At 50.1% G+C, this 21,539-nt stretch overlaps 1 protein-coding gene and 1 non-coding gene across 8 annotated transcripts in view; one reads left to right on the top strand and one right to left on the bottom strand.

Annotated features, from left to right (window-relative positions):
- Positions 1 to 14,440: 14,440 nt before the first annotated feature.
- Positions 14,441 to 14,530, top strand: TRNAY-GUA (transfer RNA tyrosine (anticodon GUA)). The gene is given in 2 exon segments: positions 14,441 to 14,477; positions 14,495 to 14,530. It is a non-coding gene; the product is annotated as a tRNA-Tyr (tRNA).
- A 4,855-nt stretch (positions 14,531 to 19,385) lies between these two features.
- Positions 19,386 to 21,539, bottom strand: part of LOC102458540 (tripartite motif-containing protein 26-like) — a 37,714-nt gene continuing 35,560 nt past the window's right edge. For all 7 annotated transcript variants that reach the window (XM_075912932.1, XM_075912931.1, XM_075912927.1 and 4 more), the window contains one exon: positions 19,386 to 21,425. In XM_075912932.1, the coding sequence (XP_075769047.1) occupies positions 21,118 to 21,425 (308 nt within the window). In that variant the 3' untranslated portion in view covers positions 19,386 to 21,117. The remainder of the gene's footprint in view (positions 21,426 to 21,539) is intronic.

Genomic DNA, 21,539 nt, shown 5'->3' with positions numbered 1-21,539 from the left:
TCCTACTTGACCTCCCACAAAGCTGGAGTGAAAAGCTGCTGGCAGGAGTACTGACTGAAGGAAGGTTGCAGGTGGAGCACAATAAGCTTAACTGGAGAAGTGCTGCCTTTACAGGCCAGAGGTAGCAGGATTCAATCCCATCTTCTCCTGCCTGCGCCTTGGTGCTGAGGGACTAGCCCCTTTCCTGCTGCCCCAACTCTTATTCCCACAATGCACTTTGTGCGGGGGCCATTAGTCTTTGTGCCAAGGTACATGGCTGGGAGCCAGGACTCAGGGCCCTTCCCCAAATACACAAATCCCTCCCTCCGACCTGCTCACACTGTCTGACTGGCTCCAGCACGGGCTGAGCTCAGGGGCCAGGGAGGTGACCTGCCTTGCAACTGTAATAGCATCAGACTCCTCCCACCCACCCGCTTTGTCTGGCAACAGTGCTCCAGTGGGCCTCAGACACCCAGCAAGAGGAACAAAACCATGTTTTTAAAACCTCAGTGCATGGAAGACAAAGCACCAAGATTTCACAGCAATCAGCCCAGCCCCAGCAAGTCCCACTCAGATCTGAACTCAGGTTACAGGATTCAGAGCCCTGAGTGCTGCCCATTTCACATTGAATCTGAGCAGCTAGTACTCTTGGTTCTCAGGCTGGCCTCTGTTTTCCCGGCTTCCCGCCAACTGCTTCGTCTCTCAGGACTCTCTGTCCTGCCCCAGCTCTGCTGCCTTCAGGACAATTCCCTTGTTAGAACCAGTCACACTCTGGGGTCCGTGCGGGTCCATCCTGCATGAAATGTGTGTTACACAAAAATTTCTTGTTCATGGCCCAGTTCCCAACACTAGATGCAAACACATGGTTGCTATGGGGGTGTAGCAAGTGCCCCCTTAAATAGTGGATTATTTTTAATTAAACATTTGCATCTCCAGTTGTGTCACATTGTGGATTTCTGTTGAACAGGGATTCTTAAAATGACCACAAACCCCTAACGTGTTCCTGCGCCAATGCATATAAACCAGGCAAACCCAATCCTCAGCTGGAACCAGTTCAAACCCGCTGTATGTTTGGTTTCTGTTTCCATCCATTCCACAAGGGAGAGATCTGGATGCCCATTGGCAGGCCACAGAGAATAGCCTGGATCCAGCCTCTATGAACACCCCCGCCCTCCCCCAGAAGCATCTTGAGCTATTACTAGTAACCTAGTTGTTTGGCAGACAGTATTTAAGGGCAATACACTTCAGTGAAGTACTGGGGTTATGTGTTCAATCCTGCTCTAAAACAGTGACTTACACTTGCTTTACCTTTACAATTAGCTTATAAAGCTGAAGTCCCAGCCCAGAGGCCAGTGAGGAAGGGAGCAGTTAAAATGCCCCTTTATGTCTTATCTCCTCAAAAATCCACCCTCCTTTCTTATGCATCTGCTGCTGTGCCAGGATCCCTCAAGCAGAGGGAGAAATGGGGCAATAACCTGATGTAGATATGAAGTGCTGATGACCCTGACTCCATTTAGTGGCTCTGTCATAACGAAACCTAAACACGGTTATAATATTGCTTTTTAATGAGGTAGAACAATTAAACTGAACACTCTCACCCAGGGGAGATGCAGAGAGCAGAAGTTTCCTGCCTCCCTCAACTTGTCTGGCTTCTTGGCCCCTTTCTTGCCTCTCTTCCCCAGCTGAGCTGACCCAGGGTCTGAAAGGGACTGCAGCTGCTGCTGGCAGGGAAGAAGATGGTCCACAAGACTCTGGAAGCAAGAGGGGTTAAGGGTCCAAACCTCTCTGTGCCAGTCTGCCTGGAATCCTGGCCACCCCAGCATTCACTCTGATGAGGCCATAATATGCAAGAGGGGGTTTTGACTAGTCCCCGTCTCTGAACTGCAATCCCAACTCCCACAGGGTTCACTAGAAGGGTATAGGCCTGAAAACCACTGCTCTAGGTGAAGTTTGAACTCACAAGCTCAGCCTGTCTTCTATGACTATTACTTTATAGGTACTGGGCACTGACCCATTGCACCACCGGAGCAACTGCTTGAGCACTTTCTCCGAAGTTCTCAGACTGTGAAAGTCAAGAAGCACAAAGTGGAATTGAAGCAAAGGGGGCAAGAAGATCAGTTTTCAAGGATTTACAACAAACCAACATCTCCCACAGAGATTTGAACTCAGCTTGTAGGATTCAAAGTCCTGAGTGCTGCCCCCTTACACCATAGGACCATCACTCTGCATACATGAGTTTCTCAGCAGGCATCTGATCCTCTGATCTCCCTTTTTTTCCCATTCAGCTGCTTCACCTCTCCAGACCCTGCCCCATCTGTATGTGGCCTCATGGGAACTATCTGGCTCCCTCTCCAGCAGAGGAAGGAGAAATGTTGCCATGTGTTACACACGTTGGCACCGTACAGACACCGACCCTGTATCCCCCTGCCCTGAGCTCCATGGGACAGGGAGAAGTTCCCCTGGGATCACATCTCACATGGAACCAAAGGCTGTGGGCTCCCACATCCACCCTACAGACGGGAATGCCCATTCCTAGAAGCTCCCACCTAGAAACCCTTGAGTGAGGGTTCACAAAGAAGCTGGGGGGAGAGGAGTTGCAGAGGTTTTTGGGTGGGAGAGAGCAGCTTCTTGGCTGTTGAGATAAGTTCAGGAGCAGCACAGGGAGAGGAGGGGAAGTGGCTGGCAGACACTCTGCATGGTCCCAGGAACTGGACCAAGAACTGTCCTTGTGTTGCTTGCTTTAAAGTGTTGCTTCTCAGCCATTTGGCTAAGATCAAGCGCTTCCTGTGTCTCGGAAAGGATGAAAAGTGATGAGAGACAGCTTGTACCTCCCCACATTACATTGGCTGGTAATCAAACCCAAATCAACTGCTTGGAAGGCAACTATGCTCACCCCATACCACCAATCCCTGTGCTTAGCATAGCTGTGAAAATTAGTGAGGGAAGTCCATGTCTGCCATGACCCATGCTGGAGGCAAGAGGGTGCCCGTGTGGTTTGGGTAAAGCATATCTTCTTGCCCGATTGGCAAAGATCAGGAGTGGTGATGTTGGGGTAGTAGCAGCCCTGTACTCTCTGTGGTGTGAGGAATTGGGTGGCAGAGGAGTCCCAGAGGTTTCTGGATGGGTGCGTACACATTCTCGGCTCTTGGGCTGAGTTCAAGAGCAGCAAAGGGAGAGGCAGGGAAGTGGCCAGGGATAAGGACCAAGAGCTGTCTTCATATTTTTTGCCATAAAGCCTTGTTTCTCGGCTGTTTAGCTAAGATCGAGTGCTTCCTGCCTCTTGGAGAGCCATGTCACAGGCACAAGCCCCCAGAGAGCCCTGCAATTACAGCCTGTGTTCTCTCCCATTTCTGTCCCATCTCCCAGGTGTCCATGTTGTTCACTTACCTGTGGGCTTTGGGAACCTGCGCCCGTCAAACCTAGTTTAAAGCCTCCTCACTAGGTTAGCTAATCTGCACCCAAATACTCTTCCCTTCCTCGACAGGTGAACCCCATCCCTGCTGAGCAGCCCTTCCTGCATTGGAATGGGCAATGGCAACACATGGAGCAGGTGGGAGAAAAGTCCCAGAGAGTGGCCCCATGGCTAAGCTGCCCAGGCATTTGCCAGGTGTGGGGGAGGTGAGGGATGCAGCTCCTAATAGTGCCTGGCCAATGTGTCTGCTCTTTCCACCATCCCTCCTTACGTAGCTGTAGTCAGCTTCCTTCAGTCGAGCTTGGCTCTGTCCCCACAGCAAGAAGCCAAAGCGAGCAAAGCACAGAAGTGCTGGAAGCTAGTGGGGGTGGCCTCTGGGTTTGATTTAGTGAGTCTTAGTTGGGTTTGCTAAATCGATCTGTAAGATCGATTGTGGCTGTTTCTGCCCAGCTGGACGTAGTTCTTGTTCTTCTGCCCAGCACAGCCCAGGGAGACCAAGGACTTCTTTTGAAATAACCATTAAACCTCATTGTTTAAGAAGGGTTTTCTTTGCAAATAGCCATGTATAGACAGCATTTCTTTTTTTGAAATAACGCTATTTTGAAATAGTGCCACAATGCAATTATGCAAATGAAGCCCAGGAAATTCTAAACCATGCTTCATTTGCCATTTCGCTCGTCTGGATTTGCATTCCTCCCTCGAAGGAGGAGAGCAGTGTGGACATACCCTGTGTGAAAAGAAGGGAAGAGAGCACTCCTGTCAGTGAGGAACAGGGGGCATGGATTCTACTCATTCCCGCAAAAAACTGAAACAGCTGAGCACTTTGCAGAGAACAGGCCATAGTCCTGCTGAGACAGGCTCCATCATGCACAGATTCTGTGCAGGGCCAGCCTGCTGGGAGGAGGCTCTGGCCATGGACTTTCCTCCCCTCTCTGTTACCTCCTGCACCTGGGGCTGAAAGGGCTGTTGCCTGCTGGACAGTCCTGCCCAACTGCCTTCCCCAGTGGGAGCAGAAAATTCTTATGGGACTGCTCACACATTGTCTGCAATGCACTCACCTGAGGGCCTGATTTCTTGCTGCCCCTGAGTGCACCCAAATGCCCCTTCTAAGGGGCGGGCAGGCTCCCCAACTCACATCCCTCCTCTCATACTTGGTGCCATGAGAACAAGGCTTGCAAAGGGGTTTGAATTTCCTCCATTTACCCTTGCTGCTGCGCTAAAAGAAATCCTAAAACCAACACTGTTGCCTGTCACTGGAGAGTTGGGCCTGTGATGGGATATGAAAAAACTCAAAACGTACAGCCTGGCTAACTCAGTTGGTAAAGCATGAGACATTCAATTTTAGGGTCGTGGTTTCAAGCCCTACACTGGGCAATGCCCTTCTTATCTCACATTCTCAGCCTACAAGCAATTCACTCTCAACTTTCACCAGGGTTTTAGAAAGAAAAAGCCTATTCCTGGGGTCCAGCTTTAGTAGAACCAGAAAGAGAACAAACTTCTGAGGAGAAGGGAAGAGGATTTTCTTCTCCCCAGTTCTAGCCACATCAGCCCAGGGAGGAGAAAAAATAACCCTCTGCCTGCTTATCATTCCCCGTCAGCTTCTGTAGCTTCACCTCCTTCACAGCAGCTCCAGCTTTGAGCTACAAATCTCAAGAGGGTGGTGAGGAAATGAGGAACTTGCAGCTTGGGTTAGTTGCTTCTATGAGAACAAGAGATGGAGTGTTCACAAGGTGCATTCCCTTCCCCTGCAGAGCAGGGTGTTAGAAAGAGCTAGTAACAGAACAGTCAGCCAAATTCTATCAACAAGATGTGCATCTCTGGTGTAGTGGTTATCACATTTGTTTAATATGTAAGAGGTCCCTGGTTTGAAGCCAAGCAGCAGCACAGTGTCTTCTCTTACTGCTGCTTCCCTGGGTGCCCAGGTAAGCGCAGCTGCTGCTGACCAGCCTGTGCCTGGGATGAGCCCAATTCCCACCTGACAGAGGGGGGTGAAATCAGCTGATAATGCCCCTTGCTGCCAGCCTGGGGACGCGAGATGAATCAGGCAAGGAAGCTACTGTAAGCTTGTGGCTTGGCATCCCCTGCCTTGGGAGGCTGGTGCTGTGTAGCCAGTGCCAAATTACAAAATAAGCTATTTCAAAATAGACATGAAATAAGCTACACAATTTGCATTGCTGATTTGGAGCTATGGGATGCACCCCTAGTAAGTTAGAGCCCAGCTCCCTGCTCCACCCACCCATGTACTGACTCCCAAGCTGCCATGGGGCTGTTTGCATTGGCCTCCTCTCTCTGTAGCCAGGCTTTAGCCAGAACTGAGACTCAGGCAGGAGAATGTGACCCGGTTCCCTGCACCTGGGCCCTGCATATCTTATCCCTTCAGAGACACTTGTTAGTGGAGGAATAACTCACGAGTGTAGATTATGAAATGTTGTTGTTGTTGTTGCTTTGGAAACTCCCCACAGACCTTCCACTGGGCTCTGGGCAGCTTGTTGAGGGGAAACTGTCCACTTCCTTTCCTTTTCTCTTTCAGGCTGTGTCTACACTGGAAGGATACGTCCACACTGCAGACTTTTTGTGCAAGAGAAGCTGTTCTTCCACAAAAACTTGCAGAGCATCTACACTGCAGGCACATTCTTGTGCAAGTAAAGTTACAGTACAGCATAAGAAACAGGGCTTCTTGCACAAAACTGTTCTGTCTGTAGGGTAGATGTAGCCACGGGGTGTTTGGGTTTGTTACCAGCATTGAGCTTTGTACAACAGCCCAGGAAACCTTCCTATCCTGGGGCTATGTCTACACTGGCACCTTTTTCCGGAAATGCTTAAAACGGAACAGTTTTCCGTTATAAGTATTTCCGGAAAAAGAGCGTCTACATTGGCAGGATGCTTTTCCAGAAAAGCCCTTTTTCCGGAAAAGCGTCCGTGGCCAATGTAGACGCGCTTTTCCGGAAAAAAGCCCAGATCATCATTTTCGCGATTGGGGCTTTTTTGCGGAAAAGACTAATGTGCTGTCTACACTGGCCCTTTTCCGGAACAGTTTTCCGGAAAAAGGACTTTTGCCCGAGCGGGAGCAGCATAGTTTTTCCGGAAAAGCAGCTGATTTCTTACAGTAGATCATCAGTGCTTTTCCAGAAATTCAAGGGACCAGTGTAGACAGCTCGCAGCTTATTCCGGAAAAGCAGCTGATTTTCCGGAATAAGTGGCCCAGTTTAGACACAACCTGGGTGTTTCTGATCAGCCAGCAAGTGGCAGAAAGGTTCCCTGAAGTGCTGACTTCAGGTGGCTTGAAACAAACCCCCTACAGCTCAGATGAGGTGGCTGAGTGGTTAAGGTGATGTCTTGCTAATGTATTGTGCTTTGCACGCATGGGTTCAAATCCCCTTTTCAGTGAGTGTTTACAGCCCTCTCATTTCTCACAGAAGTTCAGTGCCAACCCTGCCTGTTCCAGCCCCCTCCCACTGCAGCCTGGGGAAAGGGGAAATCTCCACAGAGACGCTCCCAGATGAGACCCTCAATCCCTTCTGCCCTCAAGGTGAAACGTCACAAAGGATACTCCAGGCCATGGGGGGGTGTCTTGGAGATTACTGCAGACCTGCAGCCTATTCCACCTGGCTGTTGCCATGGTCCCTCTGTGAGGTCACTGACTCCCACCCAATGAGCTGAGGTGCTGCACAAGTTCCTTGTGATGTCACTGCTGCCTCCCAGGGCTCATGTCCTGCCCCTGGCCAGTCCCTCGGCATGTGTGAGCTGCTCTCCCTGCCCCCACTCACTCAGGGCTGGTTCTGGGACCCAAGCAGGGAACATCAGAGGCTGCTCAGGCTGCCACATTGCTAAGCCAGGGGCCTTCCTGTGGGGCCTGTGAGTGTTGCTGTCCCTGCTGTACAGACATGGCCATAGAGCCTCAGGGGGCTGCAGCGGTGGGAGACACTTCTCTAGTTTGGGGAGGGAGACAAGATATCAAGCCCCATGACTTGGAGCCAGCTACAGATACTTCTGGAAAGCTGATTACAGAGAGGTGTGATCAGCCCTTCCTGCATATCTGGCTTCCTCAAAGGGGCTTAAGGGGCTGAATTGGGAGCTAAAAGTTAAAGAAGGGACGTTTAGAAGGGTGAATTTCTGCCTCTGGAATTGGCTTCTGTGTTCTCCAGTGACCTAATGGATGAAGCATTAGCCTTCTAAGCTAGAGATTGTAGGTTCAAGTCTCTAGTGGAGTGACAGTTTTATCTCACTGACAAAGAACTTACCTTACCTTCCTTTGCTCTCTGAGACAGTTGGCAAGGATGCTCCACAGCAGCAGTCTCCCTCTCTAGCCAACACTGGTGTTAGGTGGAGATCTGAGTGCTAAAAGCCTAGGGACCCAAAGTTAGAGTGCAGGGGCAAATTTTGCTCTAGAAGGCCCAGGAGTGACAGACAGAGGGAGGTGGCTGTAGCAGAGCAGGGTTTGTCTGGAGACAAAGCTCTGTGAGTGGATAAGGTCCCTGTCTGTGCTGCTTCACCTGCCGTGTGTGTGACTCAAACTGTCCCTTGTGCCCCTTTTATGTGTCTGTCGCACTTCCAGCTTCTTTCTTCAGGCATGTTCATCTGGCAAAGACCCCCACCAGGGATCTTGTATCTTCCTTTGTGCAGTTCAGCCGCAGACACAGCAGAAGGGTTTTCCTGCAGCCACCAGCCCCAGCCCCTCTCTCCAGGGAACTGCAGCCCCTCAGACCAGGCAGCTGCTCCCAGCATTCAGGAGGTACCAGGCTGAGAAGAAACCATCTGACATGGTGCTGCCAGTGAGGGGCCTCACTGCTAGTCACTGTTCCTGTTCCAGGAGTGGAGCAAGTTTTGTCCTGAGAACCAGTATTGAGGGCATGTGCTCCTGTTTTTGTGTGAACCTTCATGACACCTATTCACTCGTGCTGGGGGGGGGGGGACGAAGGGTCCCCTGGCCCCATAGCTCCTGCTGGGGAGGTGTGGAGGAACCCAGGGCCCTATAGCTTCTGCTGGGGGGGATTGCTGACACAATTTCAGTTTTCCCTGGCGGGATGCTCCAGACATGAGGGTGCCAGCTCACTGGCCCAGCCTGGGCCAGCAGTGATGGTTTTTACACACACAGGGAAATGCCACGAATTGAACAGCCTGCCCCCGCCATGCTTCTTCCCCTCACAGAGCTGCCGCCTCTTTGGGAGGTGCATGAACTGCAGGTACAGGACAGCTCCCTGCCAGCAGGGACAGCAGCCAAGGCACCAAATATCACTGTGTCTACAGCCAGGGTTCAGAACTGGGCAGGGAACAGGAGGCTTTTGTGTCACTCACATCTCAGGTAGGATGGACCCTCACTGAGCCCAGACTGACTGGTCCTAGCCAGGAATGTGTCCCAGGGCTGGTTTTTGACACACTAAGGCCGTGTCTTCACGAGGCATAAGAGCGACGCTGCCACAGTTGATGTTCCGGGCTCAAGGGAAGACCGGCTGATTGGAACTGAGCTGTGCAGAGTCTTGTAAAGGGGAACAGCAACTTCTCTGGATATTTGCTGAATTTTATATGAGGGTTTAGCAGAAGGGATGTTGTGGACTCTGGAACAAGGTGGGTGGGGCAGGAAAACTGCTCACGGATCAGGGAATTAGCTCAAGTGGTAGAGTGCTTGCTTTGCATGTAAAAGGCAGTGGGATCAATACCTACATTCTCCAGTGTTTAAAAATTTACTTCTTCCTCTTTTTCACAGGCAGAGCCAGCCAGGGGCTAAGTGCTTCTAGGGAATCCTTCCCTCTTCCAAAAAGCAATGGGCTGGTTTCTGCAGGGCAGGGGGTGTCACGCTTACCTCACACAGAACAGTTCCTGGGCTAAAAGGCAGGCAGGCAAAGTCCAGCCTGTAATACCCAGAGGAGTATTCACCTGTGGAGGGCAGGAACAGACCAGCTGTTGGGAACCTGGATGCCAGCTGCTTAGCACATCTGGACACAGAAGAATCCCAAGACTTGGTTCTGCCAGGCAGCAGTTTCCCCTCTTCCATTTCTTTTCAGCTCCCTGCAAACTGCCTCCCAGCTGTGGGTGAGGCTGTGTGTGTGTGAAACCAGCTGCACTTTGGATGATTTTGTTAATTGTTTATCCTGTGCTTTATTTACATATTCGCATTATGGCGCTATTTCAAAATAGCGCTATTTTGAAATAACAGACTCTGTTAAGATGTGGTTATTTCGAGAGAAATAACTGGTAAACCTCATTGTATGAAAGGGGCAGTTGAGGAAGGCACCATGGGTTGTCTGGCTAAAGCACCTGCCTCATAAACAGGAAATCCTGGGTTTAACTCCCAGTGTTACCTTTTCACAGCCCTTGCTCACATTTTCCTAGATCCTTCTGGGACACAGGAGAGGCCTTCCCTGTCCACCGATGGACCTGCTGGTTCAGGAAAAGGCTGATTGGGGAGGAGTGTTGGGAAGAAGGAAACAACAAGCCTGGAGCCGGAGCAGAGGCTGCTGTGACTGGCACAGGTAAGGCAGGGCTCTGAGTGCAATTGCTGGGACAGGAGAGCCAGCACCACATACCCTTGTGACTCCCTGGGTGTGTCAGCACCTAGAGAGCCTGAGGGTGCAACCTCTGCAGCTCCTGCAGCCATGGTGTCACGTTACTGAATTTGAGGGAAGCAGTTGCTGCACCCATAGGTGGGGGTGTTGGCCCTAAAAATGGTATAAAAGGGGGCCATGTGAGGCGTTGAATAGAAGCTTACTGTCTACTAATCCTATGTACGCTAGTCATGTGCTTGTATAATGTCTGTGTGTGTAGTTAGGAATCTGTAATCTGTGTGGATACTGAATATTTCTCTGCATGTGGTTGAGCATTGGGCAGAGCCCAGCCTATGGACATGCTAATTAGCGAGGCCCTGTGGGACAATGGCACTCAATGGGCCAAGGACACACCTAAAGAATGAGGGCTGACACCTGAGGGCTGCCAGCAGGGAACACAGAGATTGGCCGTTGGCCAGGTGACCTGCTGTAGCCAAGAAGAGACCAGGAAGGATGTATAAAGAGGCCATGTGGTCGACGCCATCTTGGTACTCAGCTCAGCCCTTCATCCCAGAGACAGCAGTGCAGGGATCGAAGAGCCAGGAAGAACTGTGGACCCGTCGTGATCCTAGGATGTGCAATAAGGACTTTTAAGCCAGCAGCTGTAACATCTCTGCTAGAGCCTGCATCAAGAACTGGGAGATTCGATGCATGTAATGTATGATTCTTTAGCAACCTTACACTCGTGATTTTCTTTCTTGTGGTAATAAACCTTAGAGGAGAGATTCTAAAGGATAGGCTCAGCGTGATTTGTGGGTAAGGTCCAGAGGGTAAATTGACCAGGGATCTGTGGCTGGTTTCTTGGAACCGGACAGAACTTGTTCGGGGTAGGTGGAATTGGGTGCTAAGACCCCCCCACCTGTGTATGAGGCCCAGGGCCATCTGGGGTACGGATATTGCTGGGGTGTCGGAGGGGTTTTGCTCGTGAGGCTTCAGGCAGGCTGCTGAAGCACTCTGTGGGACTGGTTTATGGCCTGGTTGGAGAGGTCAGTCTGGGAGCTGTAAGGAGCCCCTAGTTTGAGCAGTTCGCCCTGAGCGGACGCCCTCAGCTGTGCCCAGACCGGGCCTGGTCCGTCACACATGGAGAGTTAGGGTATGTGGGCATCAAGTGCTTCTCACTTGTGGTTTCCTTCTTTCCAACTGTCCTCTCCAATCAGCCTTTTCCTAAACCAGCAGTTCCATAGGTGGCCAGGGGAGGTCTCTTCTGAGTCCCAGAAGGGCATAGGAAATTGTGAGCAAAATGTATAAGAAGACACCACTGGGAGTTTAACGCAGGATCTCCTGTTTATAAGGGAGGCACTTTAGCTAGCTAATCCATGATGCCCTCCCCAGGCAGTTTGGTGAAACTGTTCTAGTCTATGGTCCCAGACAACACCTTTGACTCCCAAAGTGCAGCCATTCCCCATTTCCCTCAAGCCCTGGCAGTGTCTGGCTCCCTGGGCACAGAAAGCTACAACTCAGTGGGCAGAGGTTCTAACATGCACATCTCTCCCAGCCACTGGGACTGTAGAGTTGGTCTTGAGGTTTGGCACAGTTGAGGGGTGGGAGAAATGCAGCAAATATTGATAATCTGGCTTATAAACTCCTGGCTCTCGGGGTTTGGGTTGGAATCCCCAGGTGGGGGCCTGGCCTCCTTCGGTTTGGTTTCTTCCTGAGAACACAGAATTAACAAGAGAGAATTCCTTTCCCCTGCAGCAATCTGAGTTGGCCAAAAGATTAGTAACAGAATATTTGCCCAAGTTGAAGCACTGGCAAGAAAAGTCTCTGTGGTGTAGTGGTCATTGATTTTCAAGAGAAGCTGGATAATTTCATGGAGGTTAGGTCCATAAAAGGCTACTAGCCAGGGGATAGAAATGGTTTCCCTGGCCTCTGTTTGTCAGAGGCTGGAGAAGGATGACAGGAGACAAATCGCTTGATCATTGTCTTCGGTCCACCCTCTCTGGGGCACCTAGGTGTGCAGATAGGTCCTGGAAGCTCTGGTCCTGGGTGGTTTTGGAGGTGAGTTCTTCTTCCAGGTATTACTTTCCCTTTTCCTCCTTCTTCCACTTCTCATTTCCCATTTTCCTTCTTCTTGCTGGTCTCCTTCTTGGACCCCAGTTAATATAGCAAAAATTGAGTCCTGCTTTGCAATATCTTAACCAATTATTTTAGTATAATTTCACTAACCAGTCATAAGATACTATTATGATTTACCTAACCACTCATACTCCACCATCTTAGTTGATTTACATCTAGCAAAATTAATTATACAGCAGACAGAAACAGATAGAAACCAGACAGCAAGCACACAGACAAACAATAGGAAAGGGAGGACAAAAATCATAGAATGCCCATTGCACAACCACAACTATTGGTAAGCAGTTTCTTGCTAGACAAAACAGTGTTTAACTAAGTTTTCTTTACCCATCTTGAGATCTGTTTTTTTTTATCTGGTAACAGTGGATGACATTAAGATAGGATCCCCTTCTCTCAGCCTAGTGTGACACTATTTCAATGTCATTTAGCTGGAATGGGAGCATGTGACTCTAGGCTTTATAGCTAATTGCTGCTGCTCTTCAGTCTGGCTGCCGAAGAAGGCTTTAGTTTAGACCTACTGAATAGCTACAAGCCTTCCAATAGGGTTACAGAAAAACCATATTGTTACAGAAGACGTTTCCAGGCCAAAGATATCAGGATACACAAGCAAAGTAAACACAACTGAAAAGGGAATCGCCCCCTCAGTCTTCTAATCTGAAGTCAGACACTTTATCCTTTAGGCCACATACTATTAGCTTTTTTAGCAATGGATTTCTTGAAATGTGTAAGCAAGGAAAAGTCTATGAGCAGTCTAGCTAGGTTTTGAAATCATGTCTGAGCTGGCTATCTAACACCTAGGCTATCTCTATATTGCCAATGGCCATTCCACAGGAGGTGGGGGAGAATCACTCTCCATTGGCTGCAGGAGCTGCACTCCCACGAAGTCTGAGCATTGACACCCCCAGAGAGTCACGAGGGCCTGTGGTTCTGGCTCTCCTGTCCCAGCAATTGCAATCAGAGCCCTGCTTTGACAGTGTCAGTCACAGCAGCCTCTGCACCCGCTCCAGGCTTGTGGTTTCCTTCTTCCCAATACCCCTCTCCAATCAGCCTTTTTCTGAACTAGAAGTTCCATGGATGGCCAGGGGAAGCCTCTTCAGTGTCGCAGAAGGGGAGAGGAAAATGGGAAATGAAAGCTACAGCAAAGCACCCCTTTTCCGGAAAAGGGATGCAGATGAGACAAGTCGGAATTGCAAATGCAGCGGGGATTTAAATTTTCCCTGCTCCATTTGCATGAACATGGCTGCCGCTTTTTTCCGGCTCGGGGCTTTGCCGGAAAAAAGCGCCAGTCTAGACAGGGATCTTTTGGAAAATAAAGCATTTTCTGAAAGGTCCCTTATTCCTGATTTTAAGAGGAATAAGGGACCTTTCGGAAAAGGCTTTATTTTCTGAAAGATCCCCGTCTAGACTGGTGCTTTTTGCCGGCAAAGCCCCGAGCCGGAAAAAAACGGCAGCCATGTTTATACAAATGAAGCGAGGAAAATTTAAATCCCTGCTTCATTTGCAATTCTGACTTGTCTCATCTGCATCCCTTTTCCAGAAGAGGGGTCCAGTGTAGACACAGCCAGGATGTTTTGTTTACTACACAGGCGCTTCAGTCAGCTAAGCCATGGTGCCCTTCTCAGCCAAGCTTATAAAACAGCTGTACTCTATGGTTCCAGATAAGCCACAGTGACCACCTCTAAAGCCTCTTTAAAACTGTTCTAATTTATGGCCCCAGACAACACCTTTGACCTTCAAAGAGCGACCAGTCCCCATTTCCCTCCAGCTTTCCCACCCTGGCCATGTCTGGGTCCCTGGGCACAGAAAGCTACAGCTCAGTGGGCAGAGGCTCTAACCTGCATATCTCCCCCAGCTGCTGGGACTGTAGTGTTGGCCTTGAGATTGGTCAGGGTTGAAGGAAAGCAGAAGTGCAGTAAACCTTGACCCTAGGGATTGTAAACCCCTTAGTCTCAGGGTTTGGGTTGGAATTCTCAGGTGGGGGTCCAGCCTTATTCAATTTGCTCCCTTCCTGAGGGCACAGAATTAACAAGATAAAATTTCTTAACCCCCACAGCAATTGGAGTTGGCCAGGGAATTAGTAAAGTTTTTGTCAACACTTAAGTACAGGCAAGGAAACCCTCAGGGGTGTTTCTGTGAGTTTCTAGACCAAGGTTCATTCAAGTGGTTTGTTTTTTTGTGCACCTGTCCCGACCGCACCCCTAGAGATTCTGGAACAAAGAAGACACATGAGAAGAACCCAACTTTCTTCCTTTTGCTGTGACATGGATGAATCTAGCTCAGGTGTCACTCGAGGGGTCTGTCTGCATGTGAAGCACCTATGACAACCCCTGTGCTCCTCTGCCCCTCATCAGCAATGCTATCTACTTGGGGGAATGCGTGCACTGAGACTTGTAGAAGGGACAACCTGGACAAACCAACATCACTCAGGCACCCTTTGATAGCTCAGCTGGTAGAGTGGAGGACTGTAGCATGTGCATGACAAGTGATCTTTAGGTTGCTGGTTCAACTCCAGCTCAAAGGAGTGATTCTTTTCCCTCTAGTCTGGTCTTAGCAGAAAGCAACCAAGATAGTTGCCTGGGTCCATGTCTTCAGTTAACTTCAGCACTGCAATTGACAGAAAGATTGTGGGTACAAGCTGCCAATTGTATTTCTTGAGCTGCACAGGTTATGTCCACACACAAAAGTTCTTTGGAACAATGGCCGTTATTCCAAAATAACGATGCAAGAGTCTACAAAGCACTTACGTTATTTTGAAATAATTCTGAAGTAACAAACAGCTTATTTCGACTTCTGTAAACCTCATTCTGTGAAGAATAACACCTATTTCAAATTAGCTATTTCAAAATAAGGCATCTGTAGATGTGCCACTGCTGCTAGTTTGAACTAGCCCCTCCCCAGGGCCATTCTAAGTTATTCTTCCTGGGGCTCTAAATCAAGGTAGCTCGTCTACACTGGGGATCCTGCCTCAGATAATTCTGAGGTTTCCCTGCAGTGTAAACGTGCTAGTTCGAAATAAGCTATTTTGGAATCACTATTCAAGAACAGCTTATTCCAAAATAAATGTGCCATGGAGACATAGCCAGAGAGATGAAGCAGCAGGAGGGAAGCCAGGAGTGCAGAGGCCAGCCTGACAACTGAGTAGCTCAACACAAAGACCACTCTGTGGGTTGCATTGTGTAAGGGGCAGTACACAGGACTTTGAATCCTGTAATCTGAGTTCAAATCTTAGTGGGACCAGCTGGTGTGGAGCTTGTTGTTGTGAGGCTTTTCATACTGCATGTCCAGGCTGCAGGCTTTTTGCACAAGAACAACTATTCTTGTGCAAAAACTTGCAAAGCGTCTACCCTACTTGTGCATTCTTGCACAAGAAAATTTACCATAAACCATTGGAAAAGAGGGCTTCTTGCATAAGAATAATTCCTCTCCCCATAAAGAATAAGCCCTCTTGCACAAGAAGGCAGTGTGCACAGGCAAAAGGGATTTATTGTGCCAGAAATCCCTACGGCTAAAATGGCAAGTAGAGCTTTCTTGCACAAGCAAGCATCCGCACTACCATGGATGCTCTTTATAAAGAGATATACCATCTCATAGAGCTGGAAGGGACCTTGAGAATTCGTCTAGTCCAGTCCCCTGCCCTCATGGCAGGAGCAAAAACCAACCCTGACAAGTTTGCTCCAGATCCCTAAATGACCCACTCAAGGATTAAACTCACAACCCTCGGTTTAAGAAGGCCAATGTTCAAACCACTGAGCTCGCCCTTACTCTTAGACTAAAGCACATGGCAGGGTGGATGTGCTCTTGAGCAAGAACAGTTCTTGGCCGAGAAGGCCGCAGTGTAGATGGAGCCCAAAGTTTTTCATAGTTTTTTGTTTTAAAAATATTTCAAACAATTATTCACTGTGCCCCAGGCCTGGAATTGTGCTGCAGCCATCTCCTTTTCTGGCTCTATGTGCACTGACCTTCTGTGTGGGTGCTAGGCTGAGAGGTACCAAGGGGTAACAGGTGCAAGGTGCATATAGAGAAGCTAGCACCAGAATCTCTGCAAGTGACCTCACTTTGCATACCTCAGCTTTTAACAAACACTCTCCTCCAGTCTGCAACCAACACCACTGTCTACTACTGAGGGGTCCTGTCTGGGAGAAGATGGCAATTTTAAAGAGACATTTGCTCAGTGTTCAAATATCTCACAGCTGCCATAGCAATGAGGAAGCCAAAGAGACTCTGCATATACTTGGAAATATCACAACTGTCACCCACTATAGGGCTTGAACCCACAATCCCTGGCTTAAGAAGCCAAAGCCTTATCCCTTAGGCCCCCAGGGCACACCAAGGACAGTAAAGAGACAGAAATTCCCTCTTCCAAATGCATATTCCTCAATTTTCGGTGCTAGATTCAAGCCCTTGGAAGGAGCCAGAAGGAGGCACCTCCAGCTGCCCTCAGTGTGGGTGACCCCACACTAGCTATGGGTGAAACTCCACACCTTGACATCTTGTCTCCCTCGCAAATCCAGGGGCTTGTTCCCACAGCTGCAGCCTCAGCAGGGAGCCGCACTGGTGCTCACTGCTCATGGGGAAGGGAGCGGGTCCCACAGGATCTGGGGCTGGCGGGGAAAGGGCAGTTGTCACTGAAGGGGAAGGATAAAATGCAGCCACATTTCTGAGGGCAGGGAGAGCGGCTGGGTCTGGCCTGACAGTGCCGTGGGACATCCCTGGGGGAGCTCTGTAACCTGACCCCAGCTCCCAAGACAGCAAGTGCAGAATCCCCCTCCGCCAGCCTGAGAGGCTCCGACCGGCCTGGTCTGAATCCATATGATGGGCTGGACGACCCCGATGCTGGAGTGTCAGAGCCCCTGTCAACCAGCCCTGTGTTTGTCCCCTCCCACACCAGGCAGGGCAGGGCCCACGCTCCCAGAAGGGAGTTACAAGTACGTCTCTCACAGTCAGACCACTGGGATGACCATGGAGCAGGACTCAGTAGCCCCTGTGTAGTACCCAGGGACTTACAGTGGGAGTCAGAGGCCTGCCTGGCCAGTGCCAGTCACCTCTGCACCCGCTCCAGGCTTCTGGTTTCCTTCTCCCTAACAAGCCTCTCCAATCAGCCCTTTCCTGAAATAGCAGCTCCATGGGTGGCCAGGGGAGGCCTCTCCTGTATCCCAGAAAGACATAGGAAAATGTGAGCAAAGGCCACAGCAAGGCACCACTGAGAGTTAAACCCAGCATCCCCTGTTTACAAGGCAGATGCTCTAGCCAGCTAAGCCATGGTGCCCTCTGCAGGCAAGTTGGTAAAACTGTTCTATTCTATGGTCCCAGACAACATCTTTGACTCCCAAAGTGCGGCCATTTCCTTCCTGCCCTGGTGGTGTCTGGCTCCCTGGGCACAGAAAGCTTCAGCTCAGTGCGCAGATGCTCTAACATGCACATCTCCCCCAGCTGCTGGGACTGTAGAGCTGGCCTTGAGATTTAGTGTTGCTGGGGGGAGGGAGAAGTACACCAAACATTGATCATCTGGATTGTAAACCCCTGGGTGTCAGGGTTTGGGTTGGAAACCCCAGGTGGGGGCCTGGCCTCCTTCGGGTTGGTCCCTTCCTGAAGGCACAGAATTAAGAGAGAATTCCTTTGCCCTGTAGCAATCTGAGTTGTCCAAAGAGCAAGCAACAAATTTATAAAACAATTAAGAAAAGGGAAAATGAGAAAGGTATGTGTGATGTCCTCAGGCTGTACAGCAGTACTGTGTGTTTTCTTTTAACCTATCTGAGATACCTATGGGAAGTTCAGAGACTGCCCCAGGCTTCCCTTCCAGTGCCCAGCTCTGCTATGGGTCAGACAATTGCTCTGGTGGTGGACATAGGCCTTCAGGGGCTAGGTGACAGAGTCCTCCTTAACTGTGTCAGCCCTCCCCCTCTCTGCATCAGGGTAATGATCCCTCCAAGAGTGGCCTGACAGGCCTCTGGACTGGTGGGATCTCCCAGTGCCAGGACCTCAGCCCAGGATCCTCCCTTGTTCTGCCCAGGTGCTCACAGCACCCAGCTCTGAATTGCTCCAACCCCAGCCTCACTCTGCTGCTGCAATGATGTTGCTCTGTCTCCTGGCCTCTGGGCTGCTTCTCTCCCTGCTCTGGTGCCTGCAGCCTGCTCCCCACACAAGTGAGCTGCCTGGGTTGCTTCTGCGCCCAGCACTGTCATACTGCCTGGCTGCTTTCTGCCTTTCTCTGGCTCACCTGACTGTGCTCTCCAGCTCAACTCAGTCTCTACTCTCTCCCTACCTCGGACCCACTCTGTCTGAACCCACTTTGTCTGAGCAATTGCAGCTCATATTGATGACATGAACCTCTTCCTGCATCCTGGCCCCTTTATTAGCTGCCCCGCTTGTCCATCATGCTGCCCTGTAGCCTTGGCCTCCTCTCACTGACCCCAGGACAGTCATCAGTTTAAAGGCCCTGATTCCCATCAACCCCTCCCCTACCTTTTGGTGCTGGGGACTACTTAACCCACCCCTCTCTCCATCAGTTTTAGTGAGGGGCCAGTAGTCCCCTGACACACAATACAATAGCAACAGCATTGGCTGTAGCAGCTGTTACAGGATAGACCCCATTGGCAATGTCAAATTAGGATGGGCCCGGATCATATAATCAAATATCCAGATAATCAGGAGATTGGGAGGTTGTAGAGCCATCTAGTGGCCACAAGAAGACTTGCCTGCTTCTGGCCCAGTGTGCGCTGGTTGGGGGGTTCACATGGAATGCTGTACAATGGAAGGGGAAAAGACCAGGGCTCTACTGCAACCCCCCCCCCCCCCCAGTGTCTGGAATGATTCCAGGTGATAGGACACCTCCTATTATTAACTGCTGCTAGCAAGATGCTTACATGTCTCCTTACAGCTCCCCAGCTGCCCCCACCATAGGACAGGCAGGAGAGGATCGTTACATCCAACTGACAGAGGGAAGCACAAAGCCTGAGAAAGGCAAAGGGCCTTGTCTGATTTCACACAGTCAGTCTGGGACAACACTAGGAATAGGACCCAGAAGCCCTGATTTTGAAACTCACCCTCAGTCTGGAGTTTCACACCCTGACTGATCAGAATAAGGTGACCTCCAATGAGCTACAGACCCACAGCCCTGCTTAGGGATTGCTCAGCCAGTAGTTTAGAACAAGAGCAGGAGTCAGCAACTGTTCCAAAGGGGTGTGCAAATATTAAACCCTCCTGCCTGGGGTTGTGTCACTCTCCTGGGAGAAGGGGAGGGGCTCTCTCCACCACACACCCTGTCGGCCATATGGGTTGATGCAAACCTTTCCATGGATTATCAGTTGCTAATGGACACTCGTGCTCAATTATATAATTACATCTGAGTTATTTTGCTAGTGCTGCAGCTAGGGAGATCAGTTTAATTTACATTATAAAACAGATTAAGCATTTTGAGTTGTTTGTGTTACTATGTCAAACTTCATTTCAAATAAAGAAGAGCATTACAACTAACACAAAAGACTTCAATGTTTTCTTTAAGGCAAGAGTGAAGAACCACTTTGGGGTCAGGAGTCATTGACCCACAGAAAAATCAGTTGGAGACTACACAAGTGAGAAGCAACCATCTCCCCCAAACTCACTGATGTGGCCCCAACTGTGGCACCTAACTCCTCTGGTGCCCCAGCCTCATAGGGTGAGGGGAAGGGAATGGGGGCACTGAGGGTCAGAGCTCACCATAGACCAGACTTACGTTTCTTGGGTTCTGGAGTTGCTGGATTTTGTGGACACCCTTAGGCTCTGGGATAGGGACAAAAATGAGGGATACAGTATGAGGCAGGACTGCCAGCAAGGAGAATAGGGATGGGGTGCAGGATCTGGGGGAAGCTGGGGTTCAGAAGAAGTCTCGGAGTATGGTGTCTGGCCAGATGGAGGGAGCAGGAACAAGGGAGGGTGCAGTGTGTGGCCAGGTGGAGGGTACAAGAACAAAGGAGAGTGTGAGAACAAGCTGAGGATGCTGGGTGGGGGGGTCAGGGGATGACGAGGAACATTACCTGGCTTCATGCCCCCTTACAGCAACATCTGAAGCAATGCTGTCCTGGCTGCAATGGAGGACACTACAAGCTGGAGACAAAACTGCCATAGCCATGCAGCTGTGGGTCAGCCCTGGAGGCCAGAGGCATCGCTGCTGCAGTCACATGGGCCAGGGCCAGAGATGCCATTACCACAGCCACAAAGTACAGAGCCGGCCCCAGAAGCACTCTGCCATAGCCACATAGCCCTGGAGACACAAGATTCCAGGGCTGTGACTATGAGTTGGCCTTGGAGGGCAGAGGTGCAGTGGCAATGGTGCCTGCGGTCTCCACGGCTGGCCCCAGGTTGTGTGGAGGAACCTCAGCCCCATTGCTGCCTCCTCTCCAGTGGCTGCACAGCAGGAAGAGTTATAGGGCTGAGTTTGTTCCCTAGCAGCACATGCCCATTGGGGGAAGGATCAAAACCCTAAGTGGGCTGGATTCTGCACATTAAGATGCTTTTCCCCACTTCTAGTATAGGGTTTCTCCCCTGTGTGGGCTCTCCTATGTGCAACAAGGCTTGAACTCTGACTGAAGCATTTCCCACAGTCAGAGCAGCTGAAGGGTTTCTCTCCTGTGTGGCTTCTCTTAAGTGCAACAAGGATTGAACTCTTACTGAAGCATTTCCCACAGTCAGAGCCGCCAAAAGGTTTCTCTCCTGTGTGGGTTCTCCTATGGATAACAAGAAGTGAGCTGTGGCTGAAGCATTTCTCACAGTCAGAGCAGCTGAATGGTTTCTCTCCTGTGTGCCTTCTCCTATGTGCAACAAGGATTGAACTCTTACTGAAGCATTTCCCACAGTCAGAGCAGCCGAAAGGTTTCTCCCCTGTGTGGGTTCTCCTATGGATAACAAGAAGTGAGCTGTGGCTGAAGCATTTCCCACAGTCAGAGCAGCTGAAGGGTTTCTCTCCTGTGTGGCTTCTCCTGTGGATAACAAGGCTTGAACTCTCACTGAAGCTTTTCCTGCAGTCAGAGCAGCTGAAGGGTTTCTCTCCTGTGTGCGTTCTCCTGCATTTCACAAACTTTGAGCTCTTCGTGAAGATTTTTCCACAGTCAGAGCAACTGAAAGTTTTCTCTCCTATGTGGGCTTTTTCATGTTTACTAAGAGTTGCACAGTCACTGCAAGCACAGGGTGACTCTTGATGGGGGATTTTCTGCCGAACATTTTCAACCTCCTGCTTCTGTGACTGGATTTACCCTGTCCCCGTCCTGGATGGCTTCGCTGCTGCATTTGTGGGCTACACTGTCTCTTACAGGTCTCTCCTTGCTTAGGACTTTGAGAAACATGCGCTTCAGATATTCCCAACATCATCCCACATGGAGCCATTCGCTCTGGTCCTTCATTATGAAGACTTTTGTCATGGTTCTCACTCAGCCTCCCATCACCTGTGGGAAAGAGAATCCAGACAGAAATCATTCACTTTGCTGAGCTGAAATAAAACTATAAAAGAGAAATAGAAGAGGGGGACCATGCTCCAAGAATGGCTTTAAAGATTGAAG

The sequence above is a fragment of the Pelodiscus sinensis genome, chromosome 31, assembly GCF_049634645.1.
Source record: "Pelodiscus sinensis isolate JC-2024 chromosome 31, ASM4963464v1, whole genome shotgun sequence".
NCBI classification, from domain to species: Eukaryota; Metazoa; Chordata; order Testudines; family Trionychidae; genus Pelodiscus; species Pelodiscus sinensis.
The sequence above is the reverse complement of the archived record's forward strand: the minus strand, read 5'-3'. Positions and strand labels throughout refer to the sequence as shown.